The following is a 26,096-nucleotide window of genomic DNA, read 5'->3' on the forward strand; positions in this document are numbered from 1 at the left end:
TTTATTACCCTAATTTACTCCCAGAGCTTATAACAGCTCCCAGTATGTGAGAGTCCCTCCATCCGTCTGTCCAAGGCTGGCTGGAAGCCTCGTCTGCTTGCTCTCTAGAAGGAGTCACACCCCGGCAGGGCCACCAGCCTGGTCCAGATCCCTACCGGGTCCTGATCGGGGTCCAGATGTTTTGTCTGGCCCCACCCGGACCTCTCCCTCCTGACTCATGGGACAGGAAGCCCCTAGCTGCAGGGCAGTACCTCGGAGCTAAAGTCTCTTCCTCCTCCCAATGGTGGTGAGAGAGAGGCCCATGGTGGAATTCAGGTCACTGGCGGGGGAGGAAATGATGTGATGTTATGAGAAGTTACACTCTAAGCAGGAGTGTTGAAGGACGAGGGATGTCTGCTGGGTCTGTGTGCCGGCTGGGTCCAAGAGAGATCTCCTGTTTAGACTCTGAGGCGGCCGGCCATGGTGCCTCTTTCGTGGGGACAAGCAAAGAAGAAAGGGAAATGCCAACCGGCATTCTAGAAGCCCACTTTGTGCCAGGGGGTTGACTGCCGTGTATGGATTTGTCCTCACAGTGACTGTGTGGGAAGGCAGTTCAATTCCCAAACCGAAAATCAGACTCAGCAAAGCCCCACGGTCCCTGGCTTGTGAGCCCTGGTCATGAGCAGCAAATTGAGGTGATCTATACTGCTTCTTCTGGGAGTAGGAACTTGACCTCGTAGGAGGAATAGGAAACATCCCTCTTGACTTTGGATTTGGGTGTGGCTGGACCATCATGACTTAGAACTGACCAGTCAAAACCCTCCGTCCTCCTGCCATCTCCTGACATCAGGCCTGACCATCCAGGCCAATGAGAACCAGCCCTTCAGCTTTTTAAAAAAATTATTTGTTTATTTGTTTTTATTTTTATTTTCGGGCTGTGCTGTGTCTTCGTTGCTGTGCTGGCTTTCTCTAGTTGCAGTGAGCGGGCGCTGTTCTCTAGTTGCGGGGCACTGGCTTCTCATTGCGGTGGCCTCTCTTGTCGTGGAGCACAGGCTCTAGGGCACAAGGGCTTCAGTAGCTGTGGCATGTGGGCTCACTGGTTTCAGCTCCCGGGCTGTAGAGCTCAGGCTCAGTGGCTGTGGCACATGGGTTTAGTTGCACCGAGGCATGTCGGATCTTCTGGAGCAGGGATCGAACCCGTGGCTCTTGCATTGATAGGCAGATTCTTTACCACTGAGCAACCAGTGAAGCCCAACCCTTCGGCTTTTGCAGGAACTCCTGGAAAAAAAGATGCTCCTAGGCCACTAGCATAAGATGGGAAGATACAGGATACAAGCTTAGCCATGTTGTAATCACAAAGGAGCAGGCTTCTGGGGAATAAAGTTAATTTTGAGGAAAGCAGAATGGACAGATGGAAAGAAAAGAGAAAAATAAGAAACTGTTTGAAATCCTAGATCCAATGACACATCTGTGGACCCAGTCAGCCTGAAGATTGACTACCCTCGAAATGTTCATTTAGGTGAACCAGTAAATCTTCCTTCTTGCCTAGACATTGCAGCTGACTCTCTGTCACAGATGAATGAGTTCCTACGCCCAGGAGATAGCTGTGGAATTGGGACTAGGATGGCCTGGCCCACATTTCCTTCCTGCCTTCCCCACCTGCCCATACTCTGAAGGAGGAAATCCTTGGCTCTGAGAAGTCCTCTCAATCTGCTGCCTTGAATCAGCTGGCCTGGTAGGACTGGTGGAAACTGGGGGTCGGCTTGGCCTACCTAGTACGTCCTCCAGTATCTTTATATACAAATTCCAGGTTTGTCTTTATTGGGTTCATTGGTTCCACGTAGTGGTATGCTGGTAACTGTTTAACAAGCAGAGAGATAAAAAGCCCTGGACTAAAGTGTTTGTCAGTTTCTGTGGTGTAAATATTTCCACCTCGGCCAGGTTCAGCATCCCCCATGACATTCCTAAATGTGGAGACAGAAAGAGATGTAAGTAGCAAACCACTGGAGAGTATGTCTATCACACAGATTTATTAGTTGTAAATCACAGATCGTTATAAATGCAATAGATTAGTTATGTTGTTGTTCAGGCGCTAAGTCGTGTCCAGCTCTTTGCAACCTCATGGACTGCACCACACCAGGCTTCCCTGTCCTTCACTATCTCCTGGAGTTTGCTCATATTCATGCCCATTGAGTCAGTGATGGGCATCTCATCCTCTGCCATCCTCTCCTCCTTCAATCTTTTGCAGTTTTATGTATTGATTTTTAATTAATTTTTTTTTTTTTTGGCTACACTGAGCTTCATGCTGGATCTTCGTTCCCTTACTGGGGATTGAACTCATACCTCCTACATTGGAAGCATAGAGTCATAACCACTGGACTGCCAGGGAAGTCCCCATATTGATTTTTTATTACCTTTTTAAAAAAATATACAGATATTCCTGGACTTTTGATGGTTCGATTCACAATTTTTCAACTTTAGAAAAGCAATATGCATTTAGTAGAAACTGTGCTTTGAGTTTTGCATTTGGATCTTTTCCCTGGCCTAGAGATACGCAGTCTGATCCTCTGTTGACGCTGGGCAGGGCAGCCAGCCACAGCTCCCGTCAGCAATGCAGTCATGAGGGGAAACAACTGATATACTTACAGCCTTTCTGCACCCAGACAGTCATTCTGTTTTTCACTTTCAGTAGCGTATTCAATACCTCACATGAGATAGCCAACACTTTACTCTCAAATGGGCTCGGTGTTCGATGATTTTGCCTAGCTGTAGACAAATGTAAGTGTTCTGAGCACATTCAAGGTAGGCTGAACTAAATGATAATGGTTTGGTAGGTTTGATGTATCAAATGCATTTCCAAATAAATGGTATTTTCAATTTACGATGAAAGTCGAGGAAGAGCTGTAATTTATCTCATTGTAAAATTATAAAATTTAAATTTAATAGTAAGTAAATTATAAAATTTAACTCTTAAGAACTGGCTCACAAAATTCCTAAAAGTTTCATAACTGGCTCTTGTGAGCTGGTACGAGCTGTTTCCAGGATACCACTGATGCCACTTAGATCTCAGCAGGAAATGACTGCGTCTTCCTGGGTTCAAGAGCTATTGGTGTGAGCCCAGGTTTAAATGAAAACAGGGACCTGGATGAGATCCTAAAAGCTTGATCTGGCAGGAGGCCTGTGCCAGAGTTGAAGCGTGCAATGGAACTGAATGGGTCATTAGTGATAAGAATGGGATTTATGACCTGGAGATGTACACATGGTGCAGTGAAGCAGCCGTGCTTTGTGGGGTCAGCTGACCCCACTGCATAGGAGGGCCGTGGAGCAGGGAAATAGATGTGCAGGGCAGGGTGTGTACCAGCTGGGCTCTGGCTGGAAGCAGATGCCACACCCAGGTCAGCACAACGTGTCGGGTGTTTGAGGAAGAGACTCTGCACAGAGATGTAGGCAGGTTCAGGGAGGCCACGGGAATAAGGCAGAGCTCCAAGTTCAAACAGGGTGAGGGGACTGGTCAGTGGAGATGATGACAGAGCAGGCTGGGGAGTGGGAGGATGCAGGGAATAAATGCCCTCTTCTTCCTCTTCCCTCTGCTTTTCTATCTCAGCTCCCTGTTGGCTGGACCCACCCAAAGTCCAGAGGGCAAGGAAAAGCATTGTTTCTTTGACCTCTTTTGGGACAAGTGAAAAGTGGGAGGGGTCTGAAGGGTCAGATGGCAAAGGTCTTGACCTGAGTATCTCATTATGGACCTGGGTATTCCCTTTGTCTGGAGCCTAGGAGAAGGGCCAACAGACTTACATTTGGAACCTCCACAGGCCACCTTCATCTCAGAGACACCCAGGGTCTGGTCACCCACCCTGTTAGGAGCAGGAGGCTGTTTGTGGAGGCCCACTGCCTTCTACTCTGGGGACCAACCGTTCTTTTCCAGTCTGGCAGTGATTTCTGGGACAAGGGGAGTGAGGCCTGGGAGAAGACCCTTGGCCATGGTCTCACCCTCTGCTGCCAGGGCCATCACCAGGGCCTACTCACAGCCCGGCCAGTCCCAGGCCTCCATCTCAGATTCTGCAGGGTCCTCTTCTGAGGACACTCACTTAGGGGGAGCCCTGGTCTGGGAGCCCTGAGAGTTGGGTGTTTGGCTCTGACACTTCATCCTGTGGGGGTCACCAGATCCCATCACGAATCTGAATTTTATCATCTGCAAAACCGGGGGCCTGGATGGGATGATCCTGTTTCCCAAGGACACCTCTGACTCTGAATGTCTATTGTCAAGACTCGAGGGGTAAGACCTCTGGGTCATCTGCATTATGAAAAGCCTGTCTTCCCACCGCCAGGAGGTGGCAGCAAAGCTCTGTTTTGAAGAGGCCTGTAGGTCAGGGTAGGCTCTGTTGTCCAAGGCCCCCAGAACTTGAAGCCCAGGTTTGGTGGCTAGGTTTCAAACTAATAACAGCAGCAGCAGCAGCCAACAGTATCGTTATTATTATCATTCTTGTTAGTAAAACATCTCCAATTTGGATAGTTACTAGGAAAATCTCTTACACGCATCAGGTGTGAATCTTTCAACAGTTCTGTCCTGACGTAGGAAATTCCAGGACTTCCTGCTCCACGTTGAGGCTCAGAGACACTCCCTGACTTTCCCAAGGCCTTCTGAAAAGTGTGACGTGCTAGAGATCTGGGGGACCAGGGTGGGGTGAATGCAGAGATGCTAGGCAGCTCTAAGTGAACTGGGGAGTGTTGGAGCAGATGGAATTCATATCTGCTTTTTTTTGGAATGTCAGAAAGAAGTGATTCCACAGGAAATTTTTTTGATGCCCCTCAAGTGCATGGTATATTAGCTCCTTAAACGAGAGGAATCCCCATGGAGACACAGCCCAATCCCAGCCCCCTCTGAACCCCCGTCTGACATTCCACCTGCACTCTGAGGTCACGTGTCACCCCTGCCCACTGTGATGACACATTACCAGAGTATAAACTATGTGTCTGGCTCCAGACCAAGGGCATGTCTTGCATTTTCTTAGTTACTTCTCAGAATAGCCCTCTAATGCACATCATTACACCCCATTTTACACGTGAGGCAGCAAAGGCTCAAAGTCACGAAGTAACTTGTTCCAAATCGCACAGCTGCGAGTGGTAGGGTGGGACTGGGACCCAGAAGGTCAGCCCAGGGCTTTCCCCACATGCGCAGGGAAAGGCCACCGTGGGAGACTCTGCTGTACCGTGAGTCTGAAGGGCTTCCAGCTCAGCTCCTTCTCAGCGTCAGAAAAGCCACAGTCCGTCTGCTAGAAAACGGGGGTGTTAATACCTGCCTGACCTCCCGACAGGATTGTTGGGAGACCCTTGTGGAAAAGACGAAAATGGGGCACGTGGATCCTCAGCATCTTATAGAATGGTTATTCGTAGCTGAAACTGTATTATCATTCTAATCGGGAGGGTGGGGCAGTGGCGTGGCAGGAGTGTAGGGCTAGGATCTGGTGTCTGGGGACTTTGAGAATGACCTTGGTTTCCTTGTGTATGAAATTGAGAGGATTGAAGGAGATCATTTTTTAATGGACCTTTTCAGTCTTTAAGTTTAGGCATTATGGTGCCAAGGATGGTGATGATAGCAATGATGATGGTGATGGTGATTGTGGGAGGGTGATGGTGGTGATGATGATGGTGGGAGGGTGATGGTGGTGATGATGTTGGTGGGAGGGTGATGGTGGTGATGATGATGCTGGGAGGGTGATGGTGATGATGGTGATGATATTGAGGATGGTGATGATGATGGTGGGGATGGTGAAGGTGAAGATGGTGAGGATGGTGAGGATGATGGTGATGGTGGGGATGATGAGGACGGTGACGGTGATGGTGGGGATGGTGATGTCAGACATCTGAGGTCACCTGACCTCAGAATCATTTCCTGCCACCACCGCTGCTGCCAATCCCTATGTCAACGGCACGAGGGGTGAGCTGGTGATGAGATGCAAAGACGGATCTAGAGGCCAGAGAGAAGGGACTGTCTAAGATGTCAGAGGAGAGTGCATTGTAGTGCCTGGTACATAGTAAGCCAGAAACTCTGCACCCCTTGCCATCACCCCAACCCTCCATCTGTCCCAGAGAAGCAATGATTTTTATTGTTATCTCTGCCTTACAGAATAAGGAAAGTGAGGCCCAGGGAATTAGTCTTAAGTTGCTCAAGGCCACACAGTTGGTATGTGATAATATTGGGATTCCATCCAGGTTTGATGGAACCCAAAGTCCATGCCCCTGACCACACGACTCAGTCTGACCGTTGAGGCAACTCAGGTTCAGAGAGTGTACATGGCCAAGCCAGGCCACACAGCTATTGCTACTAAGTGCTCCGTCTGAGGCTCAGATTTAGTCTTGGCTCCTGATCCTGTCCTTGTTCATGCTGCTGCATTTCTATCCTTTCAGGGCAAGAAACCCAACTTAATCAGAGTCAGGGGGCTCTGGGAGCGACCATAAGACTAGCCACACTCTTCATCCTTGGCCAGAGCACCGTGGACAGGATCTGTGCACATGGAGGAAAATGGGAAGGAGGAACAAGCAGAGCTTGCAGACCAGCTTATGGGCAGTCCTTCCCGAAGGAACTGTCCTAGGAAGGAATCCTGTGTTCAGGAGCACCTGCTACCTCTGAAGATGTTCTGGGACCTGTGGGTGGTGTGAGAGGAGTGGAGACACCGCCCCAGGAGAGACGGGATGGAAGAGCAGAGGTGCCTGGGGGAAAGAGCCCTGAGGTCTTGGGGGGAGGTGTCTAGCCTGGGGGCTCTGGGATCTTGGGGGTCTGGGCTCCTCCAATCTGGATAACTACAGAGTGCTTAATCCATCTGGGTCCAGTGTCCCTGTCTGTAAATTCGGGGGAACTGAGCTGGAAAAAATAATGAATTCCTAGTAGAGAATGGCCCACAGGTATCTGAAAGTTATTTTTAACTGCTAGGGAGCCGGTGGTCTATCTTGCAGCGAGTTGATTTTCCTTCTTTCCTACTCAGGGCCAGGAGGGTCCACTTTCACATCTCTTTCTTTATGGTTTATACAATAGACCTGGCAAGAATCTGAGAACCACCCCACGGAGGAAGAACGGACAGTGATAATAAACATAGCGGAGCCAGAGATCTGAGTTGCCAGGAGAATTTATTTCTCAGGACACCATCCCTCTGCTCTCCCAAGGTGTCCCATGGCAACAGGCATTGGGAGGGGCTCATTCTTCCATCTTCTGGGGGAGAAAAAGAATCGTACACAGGAAATGAGTCAGGAAATGAGTCAAAGCAAAGGTGAGGCTGGGCCTCGTGTTCAAGTGGGGTAACTGGGGAGGCTGGAGTCTCAGGAAAACATTAAGACGTGGCTTTGTCTCCCTTTGTACATTGTAAAAGCAAACTAGTCGAGCCCCTGGAGATGGGGCGAATCCCCCCAAAAGCAGGGGCTTCTTGGGCACTGCCTTTTGCAACAGGGAGGGAGGGGCAGGGATAGTAGGGCATCTGGCTCCCAGCCCCTCACTGCTCCTGTGAGCTGGAACCCCCGGGGACCTGGCTAAAGCAGTACCTCAGTGAAGGCACAGCCGGCAGCCAGGGAGGGACACTGACAAGCACCCTCTGAGCTCTGCGGCTGCTGCCTGGTCCTGAGTCTCAGGGTGTTTGGAGTGGGGAGTCTGCTCTCACCTGGGCTCCCACATCTCGGCTCTTGGCCCGCAGCTTGTTGACCTGGGATTCAGCGATGTCGGCGCGTTCCTCGGCCTCCTCCAGTTCATGCTGGACCCTCCGGCACCTGGACAGCTGTGTGTTGGCTTGCTCCTCCTGAAGGGAAGGCCGAAGGGGCAGGAGGCTGAGGAAGCCCCTCCCTCTGGCTCTGAGGCCCTGGGTCCCTGACGGCCTCTGTGGGAACGGGGGTGCCAGGAGAGCTTGGGCCCCAATTCCCTGAGGTCAGAGGAGGGAGAGCTGAGCTCTCCAGCAGTGAGGATGATGCCCGCAGCTCCTGACCATGTGCACCGCGCAGTCACCTGGAGGTCCGCTGCCCACAGGATAGGGCTTCCTAGGCTTCCCCAGTGGATCACATGATAAAGAATCTGCCTGCAATGCAGGAGACCCAGGCTCAATCCCTGGGTGGGGAAGATCCCCTGGAGGAGGGAATGGCAATCCACTCCAGTATTGTTGCCTGGAGCATCCCATGGACAGAGGAGTGGGCTACAGTCCATGGGGTTGCAAAGAGTCGGGCATGACTGAGTGATTAACATGTCACTTTGCCCCTAGGATGCTTGCCTGTTCCCCTGTGCCCCTCCTCTGTACCATCCCCACCCCTCAGAGCTCTTTAGAGGAGACTAAGTCTCCCAAGGCACATAGAGGTGTCAAGAGACTCACGGTCCATGCCCCCTTGCCCTGTGCCTGCCCCTGCCCTGTGCCTGCTCCCAGTGCTGGCTTCCCATGGCCAGGCTGGGTCTGGTTGAGGACCATCCAAGGGTTTCTGATGAAAGTGGCCTGCTGGGCCCTGGCCAGCTCTGCTGCAGCTGTGCTAATCCTCCTCCCATTTAACCAGTCCAGACCGGCTTCCCAGAGGTCAGGACGGAAGCCCCAGCCTCTTGAGTAGGGAAGACAAAGGGCAGGGAGAGAAGCCTCATCTTCCATCATTTATCTGGAGCAGGTGCCCCCAGATTTTGTCTCTCAGGGTGCAAGTCCTGTGAGATGCTCTGTTTACTAAAAAGAGATGCCATGTTCCATCAAGGGTGAGAAATGCTACAACTCAGAACACCTCTTCCACTATGAGGTCCATCCCGCGTCATCTGCAAAATCTGAGAAACCCTTGAAGTAAAGCAACCCTCCAACTTTGTGGAACCCAGAGTTTCCTAAAGGATTTCTCATCTATCAAAGAGAAAGACCCCACCCCTCTCCTCCCCGCCACCCCAGCTTCCTGCTATTAAAGTCCTTCAGACCTTGAGTCCCCAGAAGGTATTTGGGAAGTGCTCATTTCAGCCCAAACCATTTCCTCCCTGTTGGTTCCACTGTTTGCTCAAGGGTAGATCTGAAAGCATGAACTGGGGAGTGGGAGTTAGGGAGGCTGAGGAAGGATGGAGGTGGTGGGGGCCAGGGCCAGGGGTAGGATGGGATGACATGAATTAAGACCAGGTATTTGAGGTCAGCTCACAGGGGCAGGGAGTTCTGAGTGAGTCAGGGGCAGTGCTGTGAGTCAGGGTGGGTGGGATAAAGACCACCCTATGAGACTGGGATGGACCCCATACTCACAGCCTCCTCTGCCTGCCTCTTGTAAGCCTTCACTTTGGCCTGCAGCTTGTCCACCAAGTCTTGGAGCCTGAGGATGTTCTTGCGGTCCTCCTCTGCCTGCAAACACAAGGTCCATGCCAGACCCATTCTCTGCTGCTTCTGCAGGTGGGATCCAGAGGGTGCCTGCTGGGGTTTCAGGAGAGTCACTGCCTACCTGGTAAGTCATCTCCTTGACCTTTCGCTCGTATCTGTGGGCGCCCTTCAGAGCCTCAGCCCCCCTCTTCTGCTCAGCATCCAGCTCGCTTTCTAACTCCCGTACCTGCACCCAGAAGAGAGCACAGGGGTCAGGCCACATCTCCCAGGCTTTTCTCACCACTTGTGTGCTGGTTGTTTTTAGGGTGAACTTAAGATCCTTCTGCTTTATTGACTAAGCCAAAGCCTTTGATTGTGTGGATCACAATAAACTGTGGAAAATTCTGAAAGAGATGGGGATACCAGACCACCTGATCTGCCTCTTGAGAAACCTATATGCAGGTCAGGAAGCAACAGTTAGAACTGGATGTGGAACAACAGACTGGTTCCAAATAGGAAAAGGAGTACGTCAAGGCTGTATATTGTCACCCTGCTTATTTAACTTATATGCAGAACATATCATGAGAAACGCTGGGCTGGAAGAAGCACAAGCTGGAATCAAGATTGCCGGGAGAAATATCAATAACCTCAGATATGCAGATGACACCACCCTTATGGCAGAAAGTGAAGAGGAACTCAAAAGCCTCTTGCTGAAAGTGAAAGAGGAGAGTGGAAAAGTTGGCTTAAAGCTCAACATTCAGAAAACTAAGATCATGGCATCTGGTCCCATGACTTCATGGGAAATAGATGGGGAAACAGTGGAAACAGTGGCTGACTTTATTTTTTGGGCTCCAAAAATCACTGCTGATGGTGATTGCAGCCATGAAATTAAAAGACGCTTATTTCTTGGAAGAAAAGTTATGACCAACCTATACAGCATATTAAAAAGCAGAGACGTTACTTTGCCAACAAAGGTCCGTCTAGTCAAGGCTATGGTTTTTCCAGTAGTCATGTATGGATGTGAGAGTTGGACTGTGAAGAAAGCTGAGCGCCGAAGAATTGAGGATTTTGAACTATGGTGTTAAAAAATGGCTACATTTAAAGTGTACAAGTGTGGTGACCACATCTTTGGGAGGCTGGCATCAAGAATGCGTTTGGGTCTTTCCTGTGGGAGAAGTGGTTTTCTTCTCTTCGCCACCTCTTCATCATGTCTGCCTCTTTCATGTCCCTTCTCTCGGGGACAACAGAGACAGTTTCACATCCTTCTCCAAGGCCTCCTCCAAACTGCCAACAGGTAATGCAGCCCGGTTTAAAAAGCAAATAAAATGAACCATCCCAGGTCGAAAGGGAAAAGCAAAGGGTACAGGAAACGAAGGGAATCATCAGGAAAGAAACTGAAAACTACAAAATATGCTCCCAGATCAAGACAAAGCAATCCTGTTCTGCGTATGGATTGCAAGTTGCTGGAGAGTTAGCCTGGGGGAAGCGCCAATCGCCCTGCATTTTGGATGGAGTGAGAAAGACACCAGAATCGCAAGTTGTATTTTGACAGTAGGAAATCGACATTAGGAAAGCCAGGAAGGGAATGAGACCTGGGACTGGAAGCCAAAGTGGCAGATTTTACGTAGGATGGGCTGTTGTTTATAAAAGTGCTTATTGTTGTTTAGTCACCAAATCATGTCCAACTCTTTCGACCCCATGGACTGTAGCCCGCCAGGCTCCTCTGTCCATGGGATTCTCCAGGCAGGAATACTGGAGTGGGTTGCCATTTCCTTCTCCAGGGGATCTTCCCAACCCAGGGATCTAACCTGAGTGTCCTGCACTGGCAGGTGGATTCTTTACCACTGAGCAACCAGAGAAGCCCCTTATCAAAGTGCAGCTTGATGAATTACACCCAAATGTATGATCTTATGACTGCAAAGTATGTTTCCCCCATCCCAGTTAATATCGATCTGAATCTAAATAAAAATAGACCGTGAACATGTGGTATGTCGTTGCACTGCAGGTATTGAGGGATACCCTTTCTGAAGTGGGTCTGTATATGTCTTGGGGTGTAGGGCAGAGAGGAAGGAGGGGGAGGGACATCTGGCTCACAGGGAATTTCACATGTGGCCCTCAAACGGCACTTGCAATCGACTCAGTGCCCACTTCCCCACCACCTAAGTTTTGGGACTGTGGTTCTGCCAGAGGCAGCTGAACCTCTGTCACTCTGGGAATGAGAGTCCCCTCTGGCCCCCCTACCCGATTCTCCAGCTTGTGGATCTGCTTCTTCCCGCCCTTCAGGGCCAGCTGCTCAGCCTCATCCAGGCGGTGCTGCAGGTCCTTCACCGTCTGCTCCAGGTTCTTCATCATCCGCTCCAGGTGGGCGCTGGTGTCCTGCTCCTTCTTCAGCTCCTCGGCCATCATGGCCGCCTGTGGTTCACAGGAAACGTCTGTGGGCCACCCACCCTCCTCCCCGGGCACATGGAGGATGCTGCGAGGCTGGTCCTCCCTCCCTCAGCTCCCCTCCCACTCTGCCTCTGCTGAGCCTCCGGTCTCCATCTCTCCAGGAAGCCACCATTGACTGACTGCAGGGCTGAGGAGAGGAGACCCACTCGCCAGGCCCTGGCTTAGAAGCCCCTTTCTTATCTCCAGACAGTGTCTCTGAGAGGAAAGAATGGAGCTCACGTCTGTGATGGCTTTCTTGGCCTTCTCCTCCGCATTTTTGGACTCCTGGATAGAGTTCTCCACCTCTGCCTGGCATTGGGCTATGTCAGCTTCCAGTTTTTTCTTGGTATTTATCAGGCTCGTGTTCTACAAGAAAAATTAGATACCAGAGGTTCAGGCTGCGTATGGACACTTACAGTGATTGGAAGGGAGAGAGTTGGGTGGGGAAGGAAGTCTAATGTTGAGGACGTTCTGGTTCTTATTTTTCACGTGAAAAAATATTAAAAAAGACTCATTATTGATCAGACAGAAAGTCCCAAATCAGATTCAAGAATTGTAGGTAAAATAACAATAAACAATTAAGGTAGGTTTTCAAATATTTGAGGAAGGATAGATTATTTAATTAATGCTGTTGGAACAAGGAAATGGTTGATTTCACTATATGAAATGAAAAATAATTCTGATTATCCAAACATTATCCATAGGGTTGTAAATGTGATGACAAATGAGAAAGCATTTGCAATGTGCACTGCTGAAAAAATATCTCCTTCCTTAATATGTAAATAAGATAAACCATTAAGAAAAAAGGGCAAAAGTACAAATAGCTAAGACACACCAGACGAAATACAAATAACCAACAAATATGACAAAATGTTCTACCTCATTAGTAATCAAAGAAATATGAAATTTTAAAGTGAGGCATTTTCAAGCATAAATATTAGTGAAGATTAAAACAAATAATTGCTAAGCACTCTCACATATTTTCCCAATAGGAATAAAAATTGGGACAACTTTGTTAAAGAGTAATTTATAGCATATAAATGCTTTTACTGTTTTGACCATGAAATTGGGCTTCCAGGGGTTTATTTACTTCTAGGAATATTAAGGAAATAGTAATCATGGATGTACATGAAGAAGTTTGTCATAGCAATCTTCTAATCATAAAAACTTTTATTGGGAGCAATCTAAAAATACCAAATCATAGAAGACTGATTATATAAAAGTGTCGTAATACACAACTAAAATGGACTACTTTTCTGCCATTAAAAAGACTGTATCATGGAAAATTATTTTAAAATATAGAAATGTGCTTATGACATTGTTAAACGAAAAAAAAATCACAAAAAGACTGATGACATTTACTAAAAAAATCATATTTATGTGTAGAAACAAGAGTCTAGAATAAAAGATCCCCAAATGCTAACGATATGGTTGGTATTTTTCTGTGTTTTGGCTTGTATTCTCTAGTTTTTAAAGCAAGGAATTTTTTTTTTGGAATTCCCTGATGGTCCAATGATTAGGGCTTTGAGCTTGTACTGCAGGAGGCAAGGGTTTGATCCCTGGTTGGGGCTTCCCTGGTGGCTTAACTGGTAAAGAATCTGCCTGCCGTGTGTGAGACCTGGGTTCCATCCCTGGGTTGGTTTAAGATCCCCTGGAGAAGGGAACGGCTACCCACTCCAGTATTCTGGCCTGGAGAATTTCATGGACTGCATAGTCCATTGGGTGGCAAAGAGTTGGACACAACGGAGTGACTTTCACTTTCACTTTCTTGGGGAACTAAGAACCCACATGCCATGTGGGATGGCCAAAAATAAATAAATAAAACAAGGAATTTTGTAACTTTCTTAAAAAAATTATTTCAAAAGACGACCCTAATTATCTAAGTGTGTGTATGTGTTAGTTGCTCAGTCATGTCCAACTCTTTGTAATCCCATGAACTGTAGCCCACCAGGCTCATCTGTCCATTGATTTCTCCAGGCAAGAATACTGGAGTGGGTTGCCATTCTTTTCTCCAGGGGATCTTCCTGACCGAGGGATTGAACCCAGGTCTCCCGCATTGCATGCAGATATTTTACTGTCTGAGCCACACGGAAGCCCTAATTATCTAAGCTTGCAGCTTAAATGTTACTGCATCTGTGAAGCCTTCTCCAGCCCCTTTATGCAATAATTCATCCTTCTTTATCTTTGGATAAAAGAAAGCTCAGCCATCTTCCATCTAGAGACAGTGTTATCCCAAGAACTAAGCCTAATGAAAGTTGGTCTTGACCACTAGCCTGGGAGGAGTGGTGGAAACTCCATTCCACAGAGCCTGGATCCCGCCTGACCCCCAGGGTGGACCCTGAGTGCAGCAAGAACGGACTCACCTGGGAGTGAAGAAGCTGCATGCGGTCACTGGCATCCAGCAGCTCCTGCTCCGACAGCTTGCGGGTCCGCTCCGTCTGCTCCAAGGCCACCTTCATCTCCTCCAGCTCCTCCTGCAAGAGGCCGTTCCTGCGCTCCACCATGGCCAGCTGCTCCTTGAGATCCTCATTGCTCCTCAGGGCATCATCCAGGTGTAGCTGGGAGTCCTTCACAGGGAAGCCAGGGGTGAGACGGGAGCCCAGGGCAGGATGAGGTCCCGCCAGGTCCCCCGTGGGCCGCCCACTCACCTTGAGCTGGCCCTGGACTGAGCGCAGGTGTTTCTGGGTCTCAGCCATCTGGCGGTTGGAGTGGCCCAGCTGAATCTCCATCTCGTTGAGGTCTTCCTCCATCTTCTTCTTCAGCCTCAGAGCATCATTCCTGCTCCGGATCTCAGCATCCAGTATGCTCTGCATGGCCTCCGCCGCCCGCTGACTGCTTCTTTTCAGCTGCTCGATTTCTTCATCTTTCTCAGTGAGCCTGCGGTCGAGTTCGGATTTCACCTGGTTCAGCTCTAGCTGGACACGCAAGATCTTGCTCTCTTCATGCTCCAAGGAACCCTGATAAAAGCAAAGGAGAGACTGGGAGTGCTGGGGCAGCCACCTTCTGGAACGAGGTTTTTCATCCCCATCCTGATAAAATGGATGCCGTTATGCTCGTTTTACAAATGACTAGAACAATGCTCAAAGAGGTCAAACGGTTCGCTCCCAAGTTGTGACTAGTGCTGAAACTAGAGCTGAAACTTTGTTATAAACAAACAGCCTTATGTCTTGAGGACAGAGCATCTCTTTGAATTAGTAAAAATTTGATTACTGTGTCTTTGTTAAAAAAAAATAGTGACCATAAATCAGGAGCCTACCTCATCTCTAAAAAGACAGAGAAAGAGAAATTGCTCTCCTGTTACCCTGAGTCGTGGAAATTTCCTTAGAAACATCTCAACCATCTGTCCTGCACTGGCTACCATGGATGATTAAATCAGGACATTGCACTCTTTGGGCCACATGGAATTCCCAGTGGCCAAATATGACTGTGCATAGCTCTTTGCTGAAGCTAAGGCATTTGGAGCTGGCTTTCAGGATGTTTGGTGATGGAGTTCTTGCTTTCTGAGATGTTGAGGACATAAAGACAGGTTTATTTATTCAATAGGGAAAATATTATATGATGGACTGGAGGACTTGGAGGAGATGAAGCAGCAGGACACAGCTGCCCTTCCCACCCCCACCGTGGGGTGCAGGCAGCTGAATGTTCTTTCCAGCAAAGCTCCAGTGCCGGAAGGGTGCCCAGGGAGATGGTCTAGTTCCCCTTCCGTGGTGCTCTGTGCTTCTCCATCACATCCCAGGCACTTACCTCCACCTCTTCTAGGGCAGCCTGGAGGTCTGACTTTTCTTGCTCCGCCTGCTTCTTGGTCTTCTCCACTTCCTGAAGATTCTTGTTTGTTTCCGCAATCTGCATGGTTAAGTCGGAAATCTCTTCTGCAAAGGACAGGCTTGATTCAGGCTACTTCCACAGGTTCTGTTTGATCGCACAGGATCAAATTTTGGCAGGGAACTGAGGGACTGGCAATTCATTCATGACATTGATACAGGAAAGAACAAATACAGTGTAGCCTTTCGGGGGAGGTGTCGGTAAGACACAGGTGTGTGGCCTCACCTGGAGGGGCAGAGGGAGGAACAGCTGAACACTGTGACCCTGCATCTTCACACAGTCTACAAAATGGTCACGGAGAGGACCAGGGAGGAAATCATGGAGAGTGTGCATAGAATCACAGTCTCGGAAATAGAAGGGGCTCTCGAGGGCATTGGGTCTGGTCTAATTTTGTAGATCAGGAGTCTGAGACCCTAAGGGATTTAGTGTCAGACCCGAGGACACAAAGCCACGTAGAGACAGAATTCATGGAAGATCTGTTCTCTAGCAGCGTAGGAGCTTGGCAGCCCAGGAGCCCTCTGCTCTTGAGAACATAGAGGCTTGGCTGCCACTATGCCTTCCATTGGTGGAGTTTGGGTCCTGGGGTCACGGAGTAGATGTGAGGATTTTGTGGGGCAGTGAGAAGGAGGTGGCCGTGGCTAAGTCGGGGAGAGGTGGCTGGAAGAGAAGGGGGGACTGTCGCACTCCTGTGAGTGGGGGGAGAGAGCTGGGGGCTGTCTTACCCCTGCGAGGGGCAGTGCTCACCTTGCAGATTTTTATTCTCCCGTCTCAGTGTCTCTAACTGATCCACCACCTCCTCGTAGGCGTTGCGCATCTTGAAGACTTCAGTACTATGAGATCTGGACTCTTTCTGAGCTGCTTCCAACTCAGCTTGACTCTCATCTAGTTTTTGTTTCCACTCTGAGATGACCTAGGAGGTGACAGAGGGACCCATCAAGAGCCGAGAAGGCCAGGAACTGAGTCATGTTAACAGTGAGTCATGTCAGCGATGCCAAAGTGGGACCCTCCCATCTTTAGAGACCAAAGAAACAAGGGATTCCCCAAACTCAGGGGTTCTAAACTCTGATATCTCTACAGACATCTGCTGTATTCTGAAAGATATGCTGGTCTCAAAGTAATCTGAATTAACTTTGATGGAAAATAAAATTCCTTTCAGAGGGACCATCACAAAATCAAGAGACAGTGCAAAGCCCCAAGTTCTCCACTCCGGACTTGATGCTCTCTGCACCTCCCGCTACCCCGAAGGTGTGTGCATTCACACATCTCTTGCATCGAGTGTTGGGGAAGGACCTTATCGAAGTTCCTCTGCTTCTTGTCCAGGCAGGCACAGGCGGTGTTGGCCCGCTCCAAATCCAGCATCAGATCATCCACCTCTCCCTGGAGCCTCTGCTTGGTTTTCTCCAAGGATGCACACTTGGAGCTCGCAGCCTCTGTGTTTTCCTCTGCTTCCTGGAGCCTCTGGGCCAGTTTTTTCCTAAGAGGATCAGACCTACTGTTGCTGGGAAAGGTGGACTCTTTCAGAAGTAACTGTCAGATAAGGAGGGAATGGAGCCATCTATAAAGGACTGGAATTTGATAAGACCAAGGGCTAGAGTTTGATGATTGGATAGGAGCTAAGTATCACCTGAAGAACCCCAAAATGTTTGGTGGCAAAGCAGTCACCTAGGAGGTGCCAAGGGGACCAGGTGGAATGAATGGACAGGACCCAGGGGGAAGGGCATGGAGACCCGGTCTGTGTGCTTAGGAAAACTTGAAGGCCTAGGGAGGAAGACAGGGCCTGTCACCTGTCTCTCCCTTGTGTATTAAGGTCGTCTGTCCTAGTGTAACCTGGGAGCCCCTACTTGGCCTCCTCCAGCTCCTCCGTGCGCTGGATGGCGTCCGTCTCGTACTTGGTCCTCCACTGGGCCACCTCGCTGTTGGCCTTGGACAGCGCCCTCTGCAGCTCGGCCTTGCCCTCCTGCTCCTCCTCGTACTGTTCGCGCAGCAGGTCACAGTCGTGGCGGGCAGACTGTAGGGCGTGGGCCAGGGCGCTCTTGGCCTGCGGAATCGCCGTGGTGGCAAATTGCAAAACCGTTTGGTCATTTTCCAGGGTAAGTAATTTTGTTTCAATCAGTGTTTCCCAACTTGAACCATTCGCTTGCTGCCTTCACAAACTTCGCTGGAGCAGCATAGCTCCTGTTTTACTTCACTTTTTAAAAAGTAGACTATTATATTTAAGTGGAAAACCATTAACACTTGCGGTAAACAGAAGGTAATCGAATAAATGCAATGGAGGTAAGACAGTGTTACCACCTTCTAGCTGAGTAATTTGCGGCTGTGACCCTGTCTCCTAGTCCTACGCTCTTGTGTTTTGGTAAGGAGGATGCACCAGTGTGAGAGAGATGGTATCCAAACTGAGGGGCTTCCCTCCTAGTTCAGGGGTAAAGAACCCGCCTGCCAATGCAGGAGACTTGGGTTTGATCCCTGAGTCGGGAAGATCCCCTGGAAGAGGAAATGGCAACCCCCTCCAGTATTCTTGCCCGGGAAATCCCATGGACTACTAACCAGCCTGGCGGGCTCACATGGGGTCACAGAGTAGTCAGACACGACTCACTGACTAAACAACAACATCCGAATTGAGACCTTTTTCTTATTTAATCAGAATAATTGGAGGAGAATCAGAAAGGGGTTGATCTTCTCACTACTTAATGCAGTCTTTCGGAATACTGTGACCATGAAAACCCCAAAAGTGTATTCTGGTGTCATCAGCGGGCTGTGTCCCCACCCGGGAATTCTGACATGAGCTGTGCAGTTTCCACGGCCCTGCCACCACTTCCCAAGCAGAAGGGGGACATGGCGGAGGCCTCCATCACTCACTTCTACCTGGTCGGGAGGAAACTGGTGCTCTCATCATAATGGTCACAGCACACTTTCTGGTTGGCCCAGTGCAGTAACTCATATATTTGCATACTTTTAAAGGCACAAATTGGAGAAGGAAATGGCAACCACTCCAGTATTCTTGCCAGGAGAACCCCATGGACAGTGGAGCCCGATGGATTACAGTCCATGGGGTCTCAGAGAGTAGGACACGACTTAGCAGCTGAACAACAACAACAAAGACACAAATAAACAACAAACTTTTCCCAGGAAGGAAAGCTTAGCTCCTTCTGCATCCTGGCCAAAGGACAGCCCTGCTCCTGGAAGGGGCCTTCTCAGGCTCTGATTCTCTCCACTCCCTCTGTCCCACAAGTCCCCCAGGAACCCCAACCATATACTAGAAAGATGGGAGACAAATACAGCACTTTTCTTGTTTTTTAGGAGAGGCAGATGGAGTTTGCTGGAATTCCAGAAAAGTGCCCTGTAAGTTTTAGCTGGCACATGGCAACCCCAGAACTATATATATGCAGTTTTGGGCACTCTTGGTTTTGTGTTTTAGTTCTCAAACACACATCGACAACATTTACTAAGCGCCCACTGTGTGCACTGTTCTGCTGTGTGCTGTAACTACTGTTAACTACTACAGTGGGGAAAAATCATTCTTGCCCTCTAGGAGTTGACAGATTAGTTGAGGGATGTGAATTATAAATATCTTGATATTGACGTCAAGAACATGATGATGGTGTTTGCATTTATGCAAATGTTTCAAGAGCGCCTCCAAACCAACCAGCCTTTTGGAGGAGGGGGTTCTTAAATGTTGGTGTTGTAGCTGGTGATACATAAAGAGTGATGGGGGAGAGAGAGGAGGGAATTTCAAGGGGGTGGAATGATTGCTGGGCAGAGTGGGAAGATGCACAGAGGCAGAGATGGCCCAGCTAGTACAGTGGTGGGGGAGGGGAGTTTATCAGCCCCTCCACTGGGGAACAGAGGGGCTCCGAGGATGGAGCACCCTGGTAGAATTTTCTAGCTCTGAAGAAGGAGATCCAATGCCAAGGTTCTGGAACCTCCAAGAACATTTCCTGTCCTACTGCAAGGAAGAGAGGAGCAGCATCAGACTTCATGACACAGCACTGCCCTCAACCAGCTCCATGGCTTCTCAGGTCCTACCTGACTCTACCTTTCTAGACGGAGGCATCCATCCTTACCTTGGTTTCTTCCTCCAGCTGCCTCTTGAGATCCTCCAGCTGCTGGGTGAGGACCTGCTTGCCTTTGGTTAGCTGTGAGATCAGAGCAGCCTTCTCTTCCACTTGGTGGCTTAGCTCCCCTGGCAAACAGATGTGGGCCCACGTCAGGGTTTGGACCACCCTCTTCTGTGGTGCAGTGGGACCCTGGGGCCCTGCCCATCCTCACCATTTTGGGTCTGCAGCCTTGCCTTCTGCATATTCAGGTCATGGATTAACTGTGTCTGTTGGTCATCCTTGGCCTTGATCTCATTAAACTGGTCTTCCACAGTCCGGCACATCCTTTCCACATTACTCTTGAAAAAAAAAAAGCCAACATGAATGGGAAAAATGGATCCTGGGTTCCCAGTATCAAATCATTTGATAGTTTAGCTTCAAAGTGGGGTTGCCACTTTGAAGAATCTGCCTTGCAGTGGAGGGAACTCGGGTTTGATCCCTGGTCCAGGAACTAAGCTCTTACATGCTGTGGAGGAATTAAACCCTTGTGCTGCAACTAGAGAGTCTGAGCATCACAACAAAAGACTTTGTGTGTCACAGCTAAGACTTGACACAGCCAAATAAATAATAAGCAAATAAAAAAATGGACTTCCCAGGTGGCACTCGTAGTAAAGAACCCACCTACAGGAGACGTAAGAGACCTGGGTTCGATGCCTGGGTTGGGAAGATCCCCTGGAGGAGGACATGGCAACCCACTCCAGTATTATTGCCTGGAGAATCCCATGGACAGAGGAGCCTGGCAGACTATAGTCCATAGGGTCACAAGAGTCAGATGCAACTTAAGTGACTTAGCAGGCATGGACACACAAATAAATAAATAAGAAAATGGGAGATGGATTGGAAGCATTTGGGACAGACTGGATGAATGATGAGATCTTGAGTTGTAGCAGATCTTTGGATCAGGGCTCTGGTGACCTGAATGAATTTGGGGAGCCAGGAGCAGATGGAAGTGGAGAGAGTGTTACCGTTGAGAACATGCAGTGAGTTGCAGGCATGGAACTGTACCTGCTCACCCAGCAGGTGGATGCTGCCTCGCCTTTGCAGAGAGCAAAAGCATCAGATACCTTTGACTTGGAGACGGTCTCGATGTTACTGGCCATGTCATCGATCTCCATCTTCAGCTCACTCTTCTCCTTCTCCAGCTTCTGCTTGACCCTCTGCAGGTTGTCGATCTGCTCCCCCAGCTCGGCCACACTGTCCGCGTGCTTCTTCCTCAGTGTGGTCGTCGTGGCCTCGTGCTGCAGAGTGGCCTCCTCCAGGTCCCGGCGCAGTTTCTGGAACTCAGCCTCCCGCTTCTTGTTCATCTCGATCTGGACTGAAGTGGCCCCGCTGGCTTCTTCCAGCCGCTCGCTGATCTCCTCCAGTTCCCGGGAGAGGTCCGCGCGCTGCTTCTCAATCTTGCCTCTGAGTGTGTGTTCTGCTTCCACCTCCTCCTCCAGTTCTTCAGTGCGGGCCTGGAAGGGTCACTGGGTCAGGAAGGTCATGGGGGGTTGGGCAACAGCCCTACTTTGGGGAGGACATGGTGGGGAGGATAGTCAAGAATACATTATAACATTAAATCCTTGGAAGAAAACTTGGCCACAATCTAAGTGCCCATCAATAGGGGAATGGTCAGATCAGCCCATGGTCCAGGAGACCACAAAGTAGTAAGATGTCCACTCATGTCTACCATGGACAGCTACATGAAGAGAGCAACTCGTGTAATGATAGTCTCTATATAATATTTTAAGTGTATATATTTTTTGTATGTATATATATATTTGGCCATGCTGCATGGCTTGGATAATCTTAGTTTCCTGACGAGGCATCAAACATGGGCCCATAGCAGTAGAAGCACTGACTTCTAACCACTGGACTGCTAGGGAAGTCCCCATATACATATATATTATGTAGAGGTTTATATATATACATATTTATTTAATATTCTTGTTCCTTTTAGGAAGATCCCCTGGAGGAGGGCATGGCAATCCATTGCAGATCCATTCCAGTATTCTTCCTGGAGAATCCCATGGATATAGGAACCTGGCAGGCTACAGTCTATGCAGTTGCAAAGAGTCGACATGACGGAAGTGACTTAGCATGCATGCATGCATCTCCTATATATTTTTCTTTGTGTCTGTGTACATAGATCCATGTGTACAAAAGATCCAGAGGATGCAGTGGATTTCCGAGAAGGTGGAAGGACCCTGGACTTAGGAGTGGTGCTTAGAGCACCCTTATCAATAATATTTAGTCTATGGATAATTTTAATTATCTTCAAGAAAATCTATTTATATGCAACTTAAACAATTTGAATATTAACTTCAAAAAAATGGAAGGAGATTCTCTCCAGCTCCAACAGGACTAAGACAAAAAAGCAGCAAAAGAAACCTGGGGATGAGACTTCCTTGGGGGTCCAATGGTTAAGAATGTGCCTTGCAACGCAGAGGATTCAGGTTCAATCCCTGGTCCGGGAACTAAGGGGAACTAAGCCCACATGATGCAACACAAGATGTCATTTGCTGCACCTAATACCCAGTGCGGCCAAATATATAAATACTTTAAAAAGAGAAACCTAGGGGAAAGAGCAAGGAGGGGTCCCTGATACAGGGATTTCCAGTCGGTGGGGAAGGTGTCCACACGTTACCTGCAGTTCTTTAATCTTCTTTTGTAACTGCAGACTGTGAACTTGTTTGTCTTCAATTTTGGTCTGTAACTGACTGATTTCAAAATCCTTCCTGCAAACAGATACGTATATATATTTAAAATACCCGAATGATGAGCCCTTCACAGGCAGAAGTTAGCTTTCGGGCTCAAACACAGAGGTGAACATGAAAGAGCTACTTCTGCAGCTTCTCCTCCATTTGCTGCTTGTCGTTTTCCAGGTCCATGATCGACTCCTGGCACAGCTTCAGGTCTCCTTCCAGCTTCCTCTTTGCTCGCTCCAGGTCAGCCCGCAGTTTCTTCTCCTGCTCTAAGCAGCCCTCCAGCTGGGAAGACATGGTGGGGGAGGGTTGAGATATGCTGGGAGCTGAGCTTGCCTCTTAGCCAAAGGCAGTGTCCCTGGGATCCTGCAGCTGTGAGCTCTCACCTCTGCCCTGGGAGGGAGCATGGCCCCTGCCTCCTCCCTCTTCTGTCCTCTGGCAAAGGCTGGGTCCCCCCCGAGGCCTCCCAGTGCCTCTTTCAGCTGATGCCCATTTGGCCTACCCATGCCCCATGATGGAAACATGGTGCTGGGGGATGCACACTCTTACCCAGACAGAACAACGGGGCACCTGTGGGAGGGCACTGCCCCAGCTGTGCCTGGGACGGTCTAGATTATATACTGTCAATCTTCTCCCCTACCTGCACCAGGCAGCTGTGGGGAGATTTAGGCAAAGAATGTGTGTTTGGGGGTGGGGAGTGGTGAGGGAAAGGAGTTGTTGGGGAGGACACCTGCTCTGGCTTCAGGACAATTGTAGCAATCTGGAAACATTCTAGCCATGACTGGCAGTGAAACCTTAAAGCTTCAAACCTGGCTCTTATATCAAGAACAAAAGTGTAACGTGATGTGGGGGTAGGGAGGGGGTTGATGGTGATTTTTCAGACTACCAATGGAACTCATTTTTAACAAAGTTAGAACAGGATTGAAGCTGTTGGAACCCAAGGACCTACAAGTGGATGCTAATAATGATGATGATAGTGATGCTGCTGCTGATGGTGATGATGCTGGTGATGATGCTGGTGATGATGGTGGTACTGATGGGGATAGTAGTGGTGATGATGATGGTGGTGATGGTGATGGTGGTGATGCTGATGGTGATGCTGATAGTGATGGTGATGGGATAATAGTGCTGATGACGATGGTGATGATGATGGTGATGATGGTGGTGATGGTGATGGTGGTGATGGTGGTGATGGTGGTACTGATGACGATGGTGATGATGGTAGCGATGATGATGATGATGGTAATGGTGGTAGTGATGATGCTGGTGATGCTGAGGGTGATGATGGTGGTGATGGTGATGATGGTGGTGATGATGCTGATGGTGGTGATGACAGTGATGCTGATAACAGTGATGGGATAACATTGGTGATGATGATGGTGATGACGATGGTGATGATGGTGGTGACAGTGATGATTGTGGCGATGGTGGCGATGATGATGGTGATGGTGGTAGTGATGATGCTGGTGATGCTGAGGGTGATGATGGTGGTGATGGTGCTGGTGGTGATGACAGTGATGCTGATGGTGATGGGATAATAGTGCTGATGACGACGGTGATGACGATGGTGATGATGGTGGTGATGGTGATGGTGGTGATGGTGGTACTGATGACGGTGGCGATGATGGTGATGATGGTGGTGATGATGCTGATGGTGGTGATGACAGTGATGCTGATGGTGATGGGATAATAGTGCTGATGACGATGGTGATGACGATGGTGATGATGGTGGTGACAGTGATGATTGTGGTGATGGTGGCGATGATGATGGTGATGGTGGTAGTGATGATGCTGGTGATGCTGAGGGTGATGATGGTGGTGATGGTGCTGGTGCTGGTGATGCTGAGGGTGATGATGATAGTGATGACGATGGTGGCGGTGATATTAGCAGCTGACATTTTACTGAACACGCTCTGTGTGCTAAGCTTTCCATGAAAACTCTTGGAGGTAAAGCTAATTGAATCCTCATTTCACAAGGTGGGAACTGAGGAGTCACAAGTTTAAGTGGCTCGCTCAGCATTCCACATTTATTTGGAAGGGGCTGAGATCTGAACTCAGAGATTCTGACCCCAGAGTCGGAACCCTCAGCCCCTGCATCCCGTGTAGACCTCATCTTGTCTTTGTTTCTGCGAGTCGTCAATGTTAGGGCATAGTAATGAAATCTCCTCACGTCATCTGTTTGCTGCTCCAGCTTGGCATTTATTTTGATCAGACCATTGACTTTGTCTTCTTCAACCTGAAGATCATCCAGTGTTTGCTGGTGGGTTTCCTGCAGAGATTTCTTCTCTCTGGTCAGTTTGGAAATGTTTTCTTCAAGCGCTGTCATTTCTTCTGAAAGATTCTTTACCTAAGGGAGTATATCACCAGTTTAAACCAGTTCAAGCAATTAAACCAGAAGCTTCCAGCAAAGGCTATTGATTTTTTTTCTTTGACTTTCTCTTTTTTGGTTACTGCTTCTTTGCCTCTCCAGCAGGTGCCCTTGTGTTGGCTGCATCATTCTGAAATTGGCAGCCTCTGATGTTTTTCAGTCCTCACCGGCCTATCACAGGGCCCTTTAGGATAATTTTTTTTTTTAAAGAGGACATCATATGGTACACAGAAGGACATTATCCATGCAAACATGCTGCCTCCAAAAAACAACACATCAACCTATACTCATCAGATTATATCCATGGGAATTTGTTTATTAGCTGGCCAGGGCTTAGAATGAGGCAGGAAGGGGAAGAGGAATAGGCAGGAGGTGCTACGCAAGAAAATCCAGAATGGGGAGTCCCCTGTGTCAGGAAGCAGGGCCAGGGCACCAACCATGGAGCTTTAAAGCATTAAACTGAGCTTTTCCCACGTGCAGCGCTCTTCCAGACCAGACGTTGTTAATTCCTGACCTGTGGGCCAAATCCGGCCACATAATAGTGTACAACTTTTAAATAAGTTGTAAACATTGGGGGAAAAAAAATGAGATTTCACCTAAAATCTGGATGTCTGATTCCTCAAGGAAAATCAGAAGCTCTGGCCATGCAGCGTTCACATCCCCACCTGGCAACAATTGGCTGGCACTGGGTCCTGGCTGCCACCTGGGGGCAGGGCAGGTGCTCTCCAGGTTGCCACAGTCCCTACCCCTCCCTGTCACCTCCCTACTGACACCCAGTTGTCCATTCGACACTGCCTTGAGCCATCTCTACCTCCCTGGCAACAAAGATGATGTGAATCATGGACTGTATTTTCCATGTATTTTTGTGAAGTGTTATTTTGTGTGCGTGTAATTTTAGTCTACATAAACAGTTTCATGCCATATGTTTCATTTTCTCCCTCTGTCCCCACACTCAGCACGAGGTCTTTTACATCCATCTCATTGTCCCAATGGCTGTGTGTACACCCTGTTGTGTCTCCTCCACATCTCACCTCTCCACCCACCCAGGTGGACCCTGATCCTGCCTCCAGCATCCATCCCCCCACCACAAGAAATGCTGCCATGAGCCTCCTCATACATGTCCCCTTATGGACCTGGCAGAAGAACTCCTTGGTCTGTATACCCAGAAGCAGAATCACTGGGTTGAAGGATGCATGGATTCTTAACTCAGCTAAGAATTTCCAGATGGCTTTCCCGTAGGCTGCATTAGTCTACATTTTACCAGTAATGCATGAGGGTCCCTGAACCTCTAACCTCCCTGCCAGTCCTTGGTGTGGTCCAGTTTTCTGCCTCCTTCACCACCTGCCTCCCTGATCATCTGCCTGGCTCTATGGGCATGTTCCTTGGCTTCCCTGTGCCAAGTGCTTCTCCTGAAGGATCTCTTGCTTTGTGGAGGAAGGGTTGGGGC

General features: G+C 49.0%; 1 protein-coding gene and 1 long non-coding RNA gene across 3 annotated transcripts in view; one reads left to right on the top strand and one right to left on the bottom strand.

Moving 5' to 3' along the window:
- LOC113877998 overlaps positions 1–9,620 on the top strand; it is a 33,404-nt gene extending 23,784 nt beyond the window's left edge. The window contains exons 3-6 of one of the 2 annotated variants that reach the window (XR_003506882.1): positions 6,388–6,686; positions 7,013–7,244; positions 9,230–9,399; positions 9,580–9,620. This is a non-coding gene — a long non-coding RNA (uncharacterized LOC113877998). The remainder of the gene's footprint in view (positions 1–6,387; positions 6,687–7,012; positions 7,245–9,229; positions 9,400–9,579) is intronic. The other variant, XR_003506881.1, reaches the window with a different exon arrangement.
- Positions 7,581–26,096, bottom strand: part of LOC113877997 (myosin-13) — a 47,450-nt gene continuing 28,934 nt past the window's right edge. The window contains exons 22-38 of the mRNA XM_027518769.1: positions 24,452–24,628; positions 22,421–22,566; positions 22,224–22,314; positions 20,662–21,051; positions 19,770–19,896; positions 19,565–19,683; positions 17,345–17,541; positions 16,794–16,977; positions 16,248–16,413; positions 15,426–15,550; positions 14,330–14,638; positions 14,045–14,248; positions 11,922–12,047; positions 11,496–11,666; positions 9,397–9,501; positions 9,204–9,299; positions 7,581–7,763 (exon numbers count right to left, since the gene is read on the bottom strand). Of these exons, the coding sequence (XP_027374570.1) occupies positions 7,596–7,763; positions 9,204–9,299; positions 9,397–9,501; positions 11,496–11,666; positions 11,922–12,047; positions 14,045–14,248; positions 14,330–14,638; positions 15,426–15,550; positions 16,248–16,413; positions 16,794–16,977; positions 17,345–17,541; positions 19,565–19,683; positions 19,770–19,896; positions 20,662–21,051; positions 22,224–22,314; positions 22,421–22,566; positions 24,452–24,628 (2,901 nt within the window). The 3' untranslated portion in view covers positions 7,581–7,595. The remainder of the gene's footprint in view (positions 7,764–9,203; positions 9,300–9,396; positions 9,502–11,495; positions 11,667–11,921; positions 12,048–14,044; positions 14,249–14,329; positions 14,639–15,425; positions 15,551–16,247; positions 16,414–16,793; positions 16,978–17,344; positions 17,542–19,564; positions 19,684–19,769; positions 19,897–20,661; positions 21,052–22,223; positions 22,315–22,420; positions 22,567–24,451; positions 24,629–26,096) is intronic.

The sequence above is a fragment of the Bos indicus x Bos taurus genome, chromosome 19, assembly GCF_003369695.1.
Source record: "Bos indicus x Bos taurus breed Angus x Brahman F1 hybrid chromosome 19, Bos_hybrid_MaternalHap_v2.0, whole genome shotgun sequence".
NCBI classification, from domain to species: Eukaryota; Metazoa; Chordata; class Mammalia; order Artiodactyla; family Bovidae; genus Bos; species Bos indicus x Bos taurus.